Source organism: Nomascus leucogenys, chromosome 2 (genome assembly GCF_006542625.1).
Source record: "Nomascus leucogenys isolate Asia chromosome 2, Asia_NLE_v1, whole genome shotgun sequence".
Classification (NCBI taxonomy): Eukaryota; Metazoa; Chordata; class Mammalia; order Primates; family Hylobatidae; genus Nomascus; species Nomascus leucogenys.
In genome coordinates, this window is record NC_044382.1 from 28,727,897 (window position 1) to 28,741,194 (window position 13,298).

The 13,298-nt window shown below is 43.8% G+C and overlaps 1 protein-coding gene across 2 annotated transcripts in view; it reads left to right on the top strand.

Annotated features, from left to right (window-relative positions):
• Positions 1 to 11,972: 11,972 nt before the first annotated feature.
• The window catches only part of PDE6A (phosphodiesterase 6A), a 91,016-nt gene continuing 89,690 nt past the window's right edge, over positions 11,973 to 13,298 (top strand). Inside the window, exon 1 of one of the 2 annotated variants that reach the window (XM_003266628.4) lies at positions 11,973 to 12,566. In XM_003266628.4, the coding sequence (XP_003266676.1) occupies positions 12,093 to 12,566 (474 nt within the window). In that variant the 5' untranslated portion in view covers positions 11,973 to 12,092. The remainder of the gene's footprint in view (positions 12,567 to 13,298) is intronic. The other variant, XM_003266629.4, reaches the window with a different exon arrangement.

The following is a 13,298-nucleotide window of genomic DNA, read 5'->3' on the forward strand; positions in this document are numbered from 1 at the left end:
GTAATCCCAGCTACTTGGGAGGCTGAGGCAGGAAAATCACTTGAACCCGAGGGGCAGAGGTTACAGTGAGCCCAGATCGTGCCACTTTACTCCAGCCTGGGCTAAAAAGCCAAACTCTGTCTCAAAAAAAAAAGAAAAAGAAAAATTACCTGTTGGGTACAATGTTCACTATTTGGGTATTTGGGTATTGGGTACACTAGAAACCCAGTTCCCTCCAGTATGTATATACCTATGTAACAAACAAGCACGTGTACACCCTGAATCTAAAATAAAAATAAATTTTAAAAATAAAAAATAAAAAAAGCTCTCCAGGATATTCTTTTTTTCTTTTTCCTTTTTTTTTTTTTGAAACAGGGTCTCACTCTGTTGCCCACGTTGGAGTACAGTGGTGCAATCATGGCTCACTGCAGCCTCAACTGCCCCAGGCTCAGGTGATCTTTTCACCTCAGCTTCCCAAGTAACTGGGACTACAAGCATGTGCCACCACACCTGGCTAATTTTTGTATTTTTTGTAAAGGTGGAGTCTTGCTATGTTGCCCAGGTTGGCCTTGAACTCCTGACCTCGAGCAATCCTCTCACCTTGTCCTCCCAAAGTATTGGGATTACAGGCGTGAGCCACTGCTCCCAGCCCCACTAGAGATTCCAAGCACACCTAGGGTTGGCAAACCACTATTGCATGCATATATAAGACTCTCTATATATATTTTTTAAACACGAGGGGCATAGAATACATACCATTCTGTTCCTTTTTAAAAATGATGTGTTGAAGATTATTTTATATTAGTGCATACAGAGCTGCTTTCTGTCTACTGCTGAATAAATTACTCCAAAAGGTAGAAGCTTAAAGCAACAATAATCTTTTTATTTTTTCTCAGTTTCTGTGGGTCAGGAATTTGGCAAAGTCTTGCAGGGTGGTTCTGGCTTGGGATCTCTCAGAGAGATGCAGTGTGACTCTAGATAGTGGCTAGAGTTGGGACAGAATCGGGGCTAGAGCAGCTGACTGCCGTCTGGACAGCTCTTTCCTCCTTCATACAGTCGCAGGGCTTCTCCTTATGTCTCTCTGCAGGGGCTAGTTTAGGCTTTCTTACACAGTTTCGGGGCAGTTTGTGATTAAATGGTAGGTGAAGGCTTCAAGAGCCTATGTCCCAGCTGTAACAGGGACGCCGTAAAACCTTTAAGGATCTAGCCTCAAAAGTCACAGAGAGAAGGGGCAGTGGCTCACGCTTGTAATCCTAGCATTTTGGGAGGCTGAGGCAGGAGGATTGCTTGAGGCCAGGAATTCAAGACCAGTGTGGACAACATAGCAAGACCTGGTCTCTACAACAAATAAAAAAAAAAATTAGCCAGGCGTGTTGATGTGCACCTGTGGTCCCAGCTACTCCTGAGGCTGAAGTGGGAGAATCCCTTGAGCCCAAGAGTCCGGGGCTGCAATGAGCTATAAAGACGCCATTGCATTCCTAGTTGGGCAACGGAAGGAGACCTTGCCAAACAACAACAAAAACAAAAGCCACAAAGCTTCACCTCCATTGCAGTCTGTTGGTGAAGTCATAAAAGCCTGCCTGATTTTAAGGGGAGGGGAATAGGCCTCAAGTCTCAATGGGCAAAGTGTCCAAGTTGCATGGTAAGAAAGGGATGTGGGACAGGAAATATTGGCCACAGCAGCTGCATAGTATTCCATTGTTTGCATGTCTCATCAATTATCTAAGCATTGACAGACATTTAGGCTGTTTTTACTCTTTTAATATTACAAACAGTGCTCTGAATGTTGACAGTTTTCCTCTGCCTCGTCTCACCCAATCCCTAGAGGGGGCTTGGCCCTTCATGACCACTTGTCTATTAGAGCCACTGTGGCAGGGCAGAAAGCAACCACGCCCAGGCTCAAGAAAGTAACTATTTTTCTTTTTTTTTTGAGATGGAGTCTCACTCTGTCGCCCAAGCTGTAGTGCAGTGGCACGATCTCGGCTCACTGCAAGCTCCGCCTCCCGTGTTCACGCCATTCTCCTGCCTCAGCCTCCCGAGTAGCTGGGACTACAGGCGCCCCCACCACGCCCGGCTAATTTTTTTTGTATTTTTAGTAGAGACGGCTTTCACTGTGTTAGCCGGGATGGTCTCGATCTCCTGACCTCGTGATCCGCCCACCTCGGCCTCTCAAAGTGCTGGGATTACAGGCGTGAGCTGCCGCGCCCAGCCTTGAAAGCACCTGTCTATTCCTGCTGTTGGCCTTGGAGAGAAATTAGGCAGAATTGCTTCAGAGGGAGAGAGAATGCAGGGCCAGGTAATCGAGAAGAAAGATTTTTGAGAGCCTTCCCCAAAATGGAGACAGGGTCTGGGCTTTGCAGGATCCTTGAGTGGAAAGAACCCGGGCCACTCTCTGCCCTGGAGAGCAGGGAGAGCCTCCTACGGGGGTAGCTGTTAGTGCCCCGGGAGGCCGGACCCTGGGAGCGGGAGGTCCCAGCCATAGCAAGGACCCCCAATGCCTGGCTAAGAGCAGAACTGCTGGCTTTTCCAAGGCCATAGCAGCTTAGATGAGGGGTGTATTTGTGGTGGCAGAGCAGACTAAAGGCAAGATGGCTTTTATGAGGCTGGAGTAAGGCCAATAGACCCTCACATGACCCTGGAGTGGGACATCGGTCACAATAATCATTGAGATTGAATATCCTGCCAGCACTGCAGGGTAGGGGCTTAGAGCATATAAAATTTGATTTGGTCTGGTTGAACCCTGACTGAAAAAATAAAATTAAAATTAAAAATTGAAATAAAATTTGATTCGGAGAAAGAAAAGTAATGTGACTCTTACACTCAGGGTGAAGGAGTACAAATCACTCTTGTTATAAATATTTAGGTACAGAAAGAGATCTGTTATTTGACACTTCACAGCAATCACAAGCCCCACCATTTAGATCTGTTCTTTCAGATACATGGGCTAAGAGCTGTGGGAGATGGTCATTCAAAACGAAACATGATCTTTGCGTCAAAATATTGACTTTCCTATTATTTCCTTATTTAAATTCAGATTTCTGGATAGCCAGGACAAGATCTTAAAGGATTACCTTGTTTTGTCTTTCTGGTCAAGTTTTTGATTAAGAAGATAAAAAAAATAATCAAGCAAGTGGGCAAAGATTTAACTACACAAATGTTCATTTAAAAAATAAACAGTCAAAATAACCAACAGTTGAAAATATGTTAAATAAATTACAGTACAGCCTCCCTATGGAAGTCTGTGAGGTCATAAAAAATCACTTGATAAAAGAATATTTAATAGCACAGATGTTTACATATATATATTTTTTTATTTTCTTTTTTTGAGACAAAGTTTTGCTCTTGTCACCCTGGCCAAAGTGCAGTGGCGAAACCTCGACTCACTGCAACTTAGCCTCCTGGGTTCAAGCGATCCTCCTGCCTCAGCCTCCTGAGTAGCTGGGATTACAGGTGCCCACCACCATGCCTGGCTAATTTTTGTATTTTTAGTAGAAACGGGGTTTCACCATATTGGCCAGGCTGGTCTCAAACTCCTGATCTTGTGATCTGCCTGCCTCGGCCTCCCAAAGTGCTGGGATTACCGAGGTGAGCCACCACACCTGGCCTATTTACGTATTTTTTAAACAAACAAAATATGTGTTGCAAAACCACAGTTGTATTTTTTAAATTACATGATTGGGAAAAAAGATATATATTAAAATGTTTCTCTTGGTGGTAACTGTTATATTCCTGTTTTGTTTACTTGTATTTTCTCAACTATCTGCAACACAAAGATATATTACCTTATTTAAAAAAAAATTTTGGCTTGCCAGGCGTGGTGGCTCACGCCTGTGATCCCAGCACTTTGGGAGGTCGAGGCGGGCAGATAACGAGGTCAGGAAATCGAGACCATCCTGGCCAACATGGTGAAACCCTGTCTCTAGTAAAAATACAAAAATTAGCTGGGCGTGGTGGCACGCACCTGTAGTCCCCACTACTCAGGAGGCTGAGGCAGGAGAATCGCTTGAACCCCGGAGGCAGAGGTTGCAGTGAGCCGAGATTGCGCCACGGCACTCCAACTTGGCGACAGAGTGAGACTCCATCTCAAAAAAAAAAAAAAAAAAAAATTTGGCTTAAAAATAATAGGAAAATAAATATATCTATATTACTTCTTCCTTTTACCAAATATCACTGCCTCATATTTAGCTTACATTATCATTATTAATAGCATAATTGATCGAGAGTTGGCCATCAACCAGGTTCAGTACATATACTGCTTCTTCCCACAACAGCTCTATAAAATAAGTATCATTGTTTCCCACAATTTGCAAATGAGAAAATGAAGACCAGAGAGTAAATAATGTGTCTTATGTCAAAATTATAAATTGTGGGAAAAGGATTTAAACTCAGCTCTCTCTGATTCCAGTGCCTAAGCATACCTTCCTGCCTGTTGCCTTTCTTTTTTTTTTTTTTTTTTTTTTGAGACAAGGTCTTGCTATGTTGCCAAGGCTGGCCTCAACCTCAACTCCTGGGCCCCAGAAATCCTCCCATCTCAGCCTCCTAAGTACCTGGGATTACAGACATGCCATATCATGCCCAGCCTAGCTGTTGCCTTTCTGTGACTATTGCCAAATGGCATGTTTTTGGGACCATTTTTACCTGATTTTTCAGATTGCCCAAAGTTCCCAACTCTTTTTAAGTATAGATTCCTTTCATAATCTGGCTTTAAAAAAAGGACATAAGGTTAAAATGCACATAAGGACAGACTTTTTCATGGCTCATCTGCGGATCCAGATTAGATCCTTAAGGTAAAACAAAGAGAACTTCAAAGATTAGACAAGCTTCCGGGATACAGACCCAATGGGTCCCATGTAGCCAAATAAAATCACTAAATCAACAGGCGGCCAGACAATGAGGAATTGACATCGACTCTAGATCAAGGGTAAGCACAAATGAGATGTGGGAGTGTGCTAAGGTAAGTATAGAATGGGGGTGGAGACCGAAAAGGCTGTTCTGGCAGTTCTAAGGGCTGGTTCACAAGGGAGACTGTCTTCCCTTCTGTGGCTTCCCAGAGGAGGTAGAGTTTGGCAAGCCAGGAGCAGAAAGGCTTCCATTAGGGAATGAAGGCTAAATTGACATTTAACTCCAGTGAAATGTCCAGAACGGGGACACTTAGTGCCTCCGGGATGTACTACAGGGGCTCAAGGACACACAAATCATACAAGCTTGCACCATTCTTTCTCATGCCCCCTCTCCTGGTCAGCCAGCGTGGCTTCCACGTTCTACTTCTTGCTTCTAACCCACTCATTTCTCTCCATTCTTTTGCCTCCTATCTTGGGCCAGGTCCTCATTACTCCAGGAATAGTGCAACAGCCTCCTCATTGACTTGCTAGCCCCAGATTCATCTTCTTTTTTTTTTTTTAATTTTATTATTATTATACTTTGAGTTTTAGGGTACATGTGCACAATGTGCAGGTAGGTTTGTTACATATGTATACATGTGCCATGTTGGTGTGCTGCACCCATTAACTCGTCATTTAGCATTAGGTATATCTCCTAATGCTATCCCTCCCCCCTCCCTCATCTTCTTATATAAATATCGATATTTGATTCCTCTTTGCCATGTTCTCTGCTCTCATACCTTCAATGACAGGGAGCTCACTACCTATGAGGTAATCCAGTTAGTCTTTGGTAGTGACAATAACTAGTAATGATTGAATACCTATGATTAAATTGAACAGTATGAAATTGTCATTTATGCAGAATAAAAATAATCATTGGCAGTTTTATATGGTTTAACTTAATATTCACCAGGTGCATAGCTTTGCATTATATTTACTATATTATCTCATTTAATCTGAAAAAACCATGTCAAATAATTCTAATTTTACAGACAAGCCAAGTGAAGTCCAGGAGAAATTAAATAATTTACACAGATAGCAAATAACAGGCCCCAGGTCTAACTCTCAAGGTCTACCTCTTAAGCACTCTGGGTACTGTCTTCTTATAACAACCTGTATGTCTCATCTGCTGGCTTGTCCTGCTCTCTGGAGCCTTCCTGAACAAACTGGCACCCTCCCTCACCCCCAACAGCCTTTCAGAGCTTCCTCCCAATTGAATACCCCCAGTTCCTTCACCATGGCTATTTGCAGTAGTGATGAATGGCCTGTGGAGACCTTTACACCCCACACTAGAATTTGTGGTGGCCGATCATATGCTGACCAGCCTGTTCACATTCTAGTAGGTCCTGAATTTCAGAGTGCTATTTTTTCCCAAAAGGGACCTTGCAAAACATCTCTCCTTGATCCATTTGATTCCTTACTTGGTCCTCTTTCTTTTCTTTATTCCCTCCTCTTTACCTCCAAATTTGCAGTTTTCTTTCTTTCTTTTCTTTCTTTCTTTCTTTCTTTCTTTCTTTCTTTCTTTCTTTCTTTCCTTTCTTTCCTTTCTTTCTTTCTTTTTCTTCTTTTTCTTTCTTTTTTTTGAGACGGTATCTTGCTCTGTAGCCCAGGCTGGAGTGCAGTGGCTCGATCTTGGCTCACTGCAGCCTCTGCCTCCAGGGTTCAAGCAATTCTCCCATCTCAGCCTCCCAAGTAGCTGGGATTATAGGTGCACACCATCTTGCCTGGCTAATTTTTGCAATTTTAATAGAGACTGGGTTTCACCATGTTGGCCAGGCTGGGCTCCAACTCCTGACCTCGAGTGATCCACCGGCCCCACCCTCCCAAAGTGCTGGGATTACAGGTATGAGCCACCGTGCCTGGCCCAACTTGCAATCTTAAAATCACCTGTGGACCCGGCAGTTCTGCTCCTGGATATATACCCAAGAGAAATGAAAACATATGTCCACACAAAGACTTGTACAAGAATGTTCATAATAGCCAAAAAGTGGAAACAACCCAAAAGTCCATCAACTGATGAATGGCTAAACAAAACAGGGTATATCTATGCAATGCAACATTATTCAGCCATAAAAAGGAATGATACTTTTCATTCAAAAAGGAATGATACATTTCAGCACAGCATGGTGAAAAAAAGGAATAAAATACTGATACATGCTGCAACATGTATGAACCTTGAAAACATTATGCTAAGTGAAATAAATCACACAAAAAGCTACATATTATATAAATCCATTTATATGAATGTCCAGAATAGGCAAACCCATAGAGAGAGAAACTGGATTAGAGCTTACCAGGGGATAGTGGGAGAAGAAAGGTTGGACTGATTGCTAATAGGTATGAGGTTTCTTGTGGGGTTGATGGGAATTTTCTGGAATTAGTGGTGATGGCTGTACAACACAGCAAATACAGTGGCCTCCCTCACTCAAAGCCCACCTGGAGTCACGGAACTGGGAGTATTAAAGATAAATTATTCAACTCCTTTGTTCTGTTGATAGGGAAATCAAAGCCTTGAGAGAGGATGGGACTTTCTCAAAGTTACAGAATGAGTCGTTGGCATTGCTGGACCTGAAATCTCATATTCCTCTTTCTAGTAGTACGTGCTCTTTTCTAAACTAGATTACACAAGACATCTCCCCAAACTGTACTGCTAGCCCCTATTGCCAATAAAAGAAGCTTCAGATTTCCAGTTTCTTCCCTGACATCTGAAATCAGGTCCATTTCATAGGTTAGTGTTAGGTGTTAGGTGACTCACTCCAAATACCAACTTGTTTGTACCTACCCAGCAATTAGACTGAAGGTTTTCAACAGCCTTGCCTTCCTCATTCTGGCATGTTGAAAAATGAGATAAAAGTAGATTTTTCAGCAAACTGTTGCTTCTATTTCTAACCAGAACTTGGTGGTTCTGGTGGACATGCTATGGAAAAGGACCTGTGCTGAGCTCTTTGGGAAATCTCTTTTTAAAGACAGGGTCTCATTTGCTCAAGCTGGAATGCAGTGGCATGATCATAGCTCACTGCAGCCTAAAACTCCTGGCTTCAAGTGATCCTCCAGCCTTAGCTTCCTGAGTAGTTGGAATTACAGGCATGAGCCATCATGCCCAGCTCTAGGAGACATTTTAAAATGGGCCAAGTTCTACTCCTATAATTCAAGGAGTTTGTCCTTGATGAAAGTACAGGTGTGCAGAAATAACACAACCTGAAATGTAGAAACTCCCCTTAGAATGGAAGGAAACCAATAGTTTGGGAGTTGTAAGTAGAAAAAGAGTCTAGTTGGTACATCAAAGAAGAATCAACAGAAGTAATGACATTTGGACAGGGTGGTAAGGGACAGGTGGAGGGCACAGCAAGAATGAAGAGGCAAAACCAAAAACGAATGAAAACATTAGGGTGAAGCTTGGAATATGTGTAGAGAAATTGTGGAAAACAAAATAAGAAGTGTTGGGGACAAATTCTAGAGAGCTATTAATGCCAGGATTAAGAAAAAGTGTTTAATTTACTAGGCAACAGGATGTTGTTGAGGGTTGGGTTAAGGGTTAGGGACAGGCACTGTCATTCACACTGGTAAAGCCTTGGAGACAAAATTTGGCATTATTTATCAAACTCCTTAGACAGCTGCACACTCTTTGGACCTGGAATTTCACTTCTAGGTATTTTCTACTAAGAAATATAGGGACGTTCATTACAACATTGTTTTTAATATTAGGAAATTAGAAACAACCTAAATATCTAACTATGGGATAATGGTTCTCAACTGGTGTGATTTGGAAATTCTGGAGATACTTTTGGTTGTTACAACTTGAGGCGGGTGTTATTGGTATCTAGTGGTAGAAATTAGAGTAAACATCCTGCAACGTACAGGACAGCCTCCCACAACAAAGAATTAATGGACCCAAAATGTTGATAGTGTCAAGGTTGAGAAATTTGGCCGTGGAGGGTAGTACTATGGTGTTCTGGTACCTCCATACAGTGAAATGCTTTGCAATCATTAAAATGAATGGGACAGGCTGGGCATAGTGGCTCATGCTTGTAATTCCAGCACTTTGGGAGGCCGAGGCAGGTGGACCACTTCAGTCCAGGAGTTCAAGACCAGCTTGAGCAAAATAGTGAGACCCCTATCTCTACGAAAAATACAAAAATTAGCTGAGCATGGTAGTGCACACCTTCAGTCCCAGCTACTCAGGAGGCTGAGGTGGGGGGATCGCTTATGTCCCCGAGGTGGAGGTTGCAGTGAACCAAGATCATGCCACTGCATTCTAGCCTGGCCAAGAGAGTGAGACCCTGTCTTAAAAAAAAAAAAAAAGGAAATACCTTTGAAAGGTTTTCATGATATAGAGTTCATAGCCATGCCACCCTGAATGTGTCTGATGTCTCCTGATCTTGGTAGCTAAGCAGGATTGGGCTGGTTATTATTTGAGAGGAGACCACTAGCTGGCCTCCAACTTCTGGGCTCAAGTAATCCTCCGGCCTCAGCCTCTTGAATACTATAGGTATAGCCCAACTCACATGGATCTTCTAATTCAATTAAACCCTGACATTTTCTACCTGGAGATAGCCTCAGATCCCATAGGTTGAGAGCTCAGTCCCACAAGACTGTTCCCCCGTGCCTCGCCTTTGGGCCTGCAGAACTTCTGACCAGCCAGTTTCAAGTTGGGGTTCCCATGACATCCTCTTTGGGTTCAATTAATTACTAGAGCAGCTCACAGAACTCAAGGAAGTTTACTGGTTTATTATAAAGGATATCACAAAGGATACAGATGAAGAGAGGCATAGGGTGAGGTGTTAGGGAAGGGACTCTGGGCTTGCATGGTCCCTGGGCTTGCCACCCTCTAGGAACCTCCCTGTGTTCAGCTGTCCAGAAGCTCATCTGAGCCCTGTCCTTTTGGGTTTTTGTGGAGGCTTCATTACACAGGCAAGATTGATTAAACCATTGGCCACTGATTATCAACTGAAGCTTCAGGCCCGTTTCACCTTCTTGGAGGTTGGAGGATGGGCTGAAAGTCCCATCCTCTAATTGTGGCTTAGTCTTTCAGGTGACCAGCCCCTCAGCCTGAAGCTACCTAAGGATTACCAGGCACTGGTCAATCATTAGTATACAAAAATACATCACTCTCGAGATTCTAAGGATTTTAGAAGTTGTGTTATCTGGAAATGGTGTTGAAGACCAAATACATATATCACAATATCACAATACTGAATACCAAGGATGTGTCAGGCACCCTTGCAAGGCCTAGGGAATCAACGCTGATGGGTCCCTGCCCTCATGAAGCTCACAGTAGAGTGGGAGGACAGACAATAGGACAAGGAAACAAAAACAAACATGGGAATTGCTGATAGTAATAAATGTAATAGAAAAGATAAATAGGCTGATATGATAGGCAGAAACAGGGAGAGGGTATTTGGGGGCTACTTGGGATAAGATAACTACAGATGACCTGCATGACCTGAAATCTGGAAGTTAAGAAGGAGATGGCGTGCAAAGAGCTGAGAAAGCGCATTAGGTTAGAGAGTTCCAGTTCTTTATGATGGGAGTGTCTGGAAGGTTCATGCTGCTACACAGGCTGCCAGATTGGGGGTGGGGGGGTGAGCACTTGTGCACAGTGCTGGATGAGTGCAGTGCCCCAAGAATTTACTACACTCTACAATAAAGGAGGGAATCTGTTTTCCAGGAAAGGTCATTTTTGAAGTTCAAAGTGCTAGCAACTGTCTATAATTATGCATTCCACATGGTTTACAACATAGAGGTGCCAGGCTCTAGCGGATATAGTCATGGAAGCTAAAGTAAGTTTCATCCAGAAAGAAAAGTGCTCTGTCTCCTTTCTAGTGGGCAGGAGGGGCATTTTAATGAAGATTCTGGTATTTCAAGATTCACTGGAGTTGATAGAATGTGGACCATTGTGTGTATTTCTTTCTTTTCTTTTCTTTTTTTCTTTTTGAGACAAAGTCTAGCTCTTGTCGCCCAGGCTGGAGTACAGTGGCGCGATTTTGGCTCACTGCAACCTTTGCCTCCTGGGTTCAAGTGATTCTCCTGCCTCAGGCTCCCGCGTAGCTGGGATTACAGGCAGTGCCACTGTGCCCTGCTGATTTTTGTATTTGTAGTAGAGATGGGGTTTCACTCTGTTGCCCAGGCTGGTCTCAAACTCCTGACCTCAGGTGATCCACCCACCTTGGCCTCCCAAAGTGCTGGGATTACAGGCGTGAGCCACCCAGCCCCTTGTGTGTATTTCTGACAGACAACCCAAGAAATTACAGGCTGAAACCAGAAAAAAACACATTAAAGCACCAAAAGAAAGTTGGAGTGGGTTGAAGGGAAACAGATTTTTAAAGTTAAGGCCCTGTGAAATGGGTAGAATTAGCTAGAGGTTAAAAATAAAATGTTAACTAAAGGTTACCTCTGAGTAACAGGATTATGGGTGATTTTAATTGTCTTCTTTGTGTATGTTCAACAGTGACTATAATATGTATTACTTTTGGAATAAAGGAAAAACTGAAAGGTGTGTTGTTTTATAAGGGCCCTTAGGTTGCTAAAATTAGAGTCATTGAAATCTAAAGCTGATAAAAACTTTAGTGCAAAGATTGTGACATGGGAGACTACACATACCAGATCCATAATGTACTTGAGGACAGCAGGCCAAGGGGCCCTGCACATTGAAAGCCCACGTGAGAGAAGCCTTTGGGAAGGGGAGTGGAAGGATGAGGAAAGGGGCCAGGGCATGCAGACGCTGGCAGACAGTCATCTCTCAGCTTCAGCCATTCCTGCCATGGGTGAATGTGGACAGAGAAGCCAAACAAATCTCTTAAACAGTAAATGTCAGTCTTCTGTGTCAGATATTTAAGAAAACTAACAGAGGTCAGAGAAGACACACCTACAGCAAGTAGATTATCCCTGTGCTGCCTTTTTGCAACCCCTGCTTTGGCAGTGCTCGAGCCCACCTCCTGCTCTGTGCAAACATCTCTTCTTTGCTCTTACTAGACCAAGGTGAAAGAAAACTCTCACCTTCTCCCATCTGGCCCCACAGCATCTGGAACACCCTGATCCTCATAATCCTTGTTCTTGAGAAATATTAATGACTTAATCTCCCAAGCTTGCTCCCGCTCCTGTGCAGGCCATCTCAGTATGTTTTGCAGACAAGACCCAGAGAAGTCCAGACTGGACTTGTCGCAGACTGTAAAACTGCCATTGGAAGGCCTCCGTCCCAGTCCTTCTACAGAGTAGCCAGTGGGATTCCCAGCCATGGGCGAGGTGACAGCAGAGGAGGTGGAGAAGTTCCTGGACTCGAATATTGGCTTTGCCAAACAGTACTACAACCTCCACTACCGAGCCAAGGTCATCTCCGACCTCCTTGGGGCCAAGGAGGCCGCCGTGGATTTCAGCAACTACCACTCCCCGAGCAGCGTGGAGGAGAGCGAAATCATCTTTGATCTCCTGCGGGACTTTCAGGACAATTTACAGACAGAGAAATGCATCTTCAATGTCATGAAGAAGCTGTGCTTCCTCCTGCAGGCAGACCGCATGAGCCTGTTCATGTACCGGACCCGCAACGGCATTGCAGAGCTGGCCACCCGGCTTTTCAATGTCCACAAGGATGCTGTCCTCGAGGACTGCCTGGTGATGCCCGACCAGGAGATCGTCTTCCCTTTGGACATGGGCATCGTGGGCCATGTCGCACACTCTAAGAAGATTGCTAATGTCCCCAACACAGAAGAGGTACTCTCTTCCCCATGAGAGAGAGGGCATGGGGCATTATTCCATGGAGTTCTGGGGTACAAGTGGGGTGAGGGGCATTGGCCACCAAGACAAGGCTGGTGACAACATGGTGCTTCTTCTTTATTTACTTACATATTTACTCATAACTCTTTATTTTGAAAAAAAATACAAACTTAACAGAAAAGTTTGAAATAATACAAAGAACTGTATGTCTTTCATCCAAATTTATCATTCATTAACATCTTGCCACATTTGCTTTCTCTCTCCATTTTCTCTGACCCATTTGGGAGAAAGTTGCAGACATCATGCCCTTTGTCTGTAAGTACTGGCGATGCTCCCATCGTTGTACTGTGGATAGGTAAGAAATGTCCCTGTTCTGGAAATACACAGTACTTCCACACAGTACTTCCACAGTACCTCCACAGTACTTCCACAGTACTTCCACAGTACCTCCACTCAGTACTTCCACAGTACCTCCACAATACCTCCACAGTACTTCCAGAACAAGGATATTTCTTACCTATCCACAGTACAATGATGGAATCATAGAAATGTAATGTGGATATGACACTATTATCTGCTGGGAGTAGTGGCACGTGCCTGTAGTCCCATCTACTCGGAGGGCTGAGGCAGGAGAATCACTTGAGCCCAAGAGTTTGAGACCAGCTTGTGCAACATAGGGAGACTCCTGTCTCTACAAAAAATGTTAAAATTAGCTGGACGTGAAAGTGC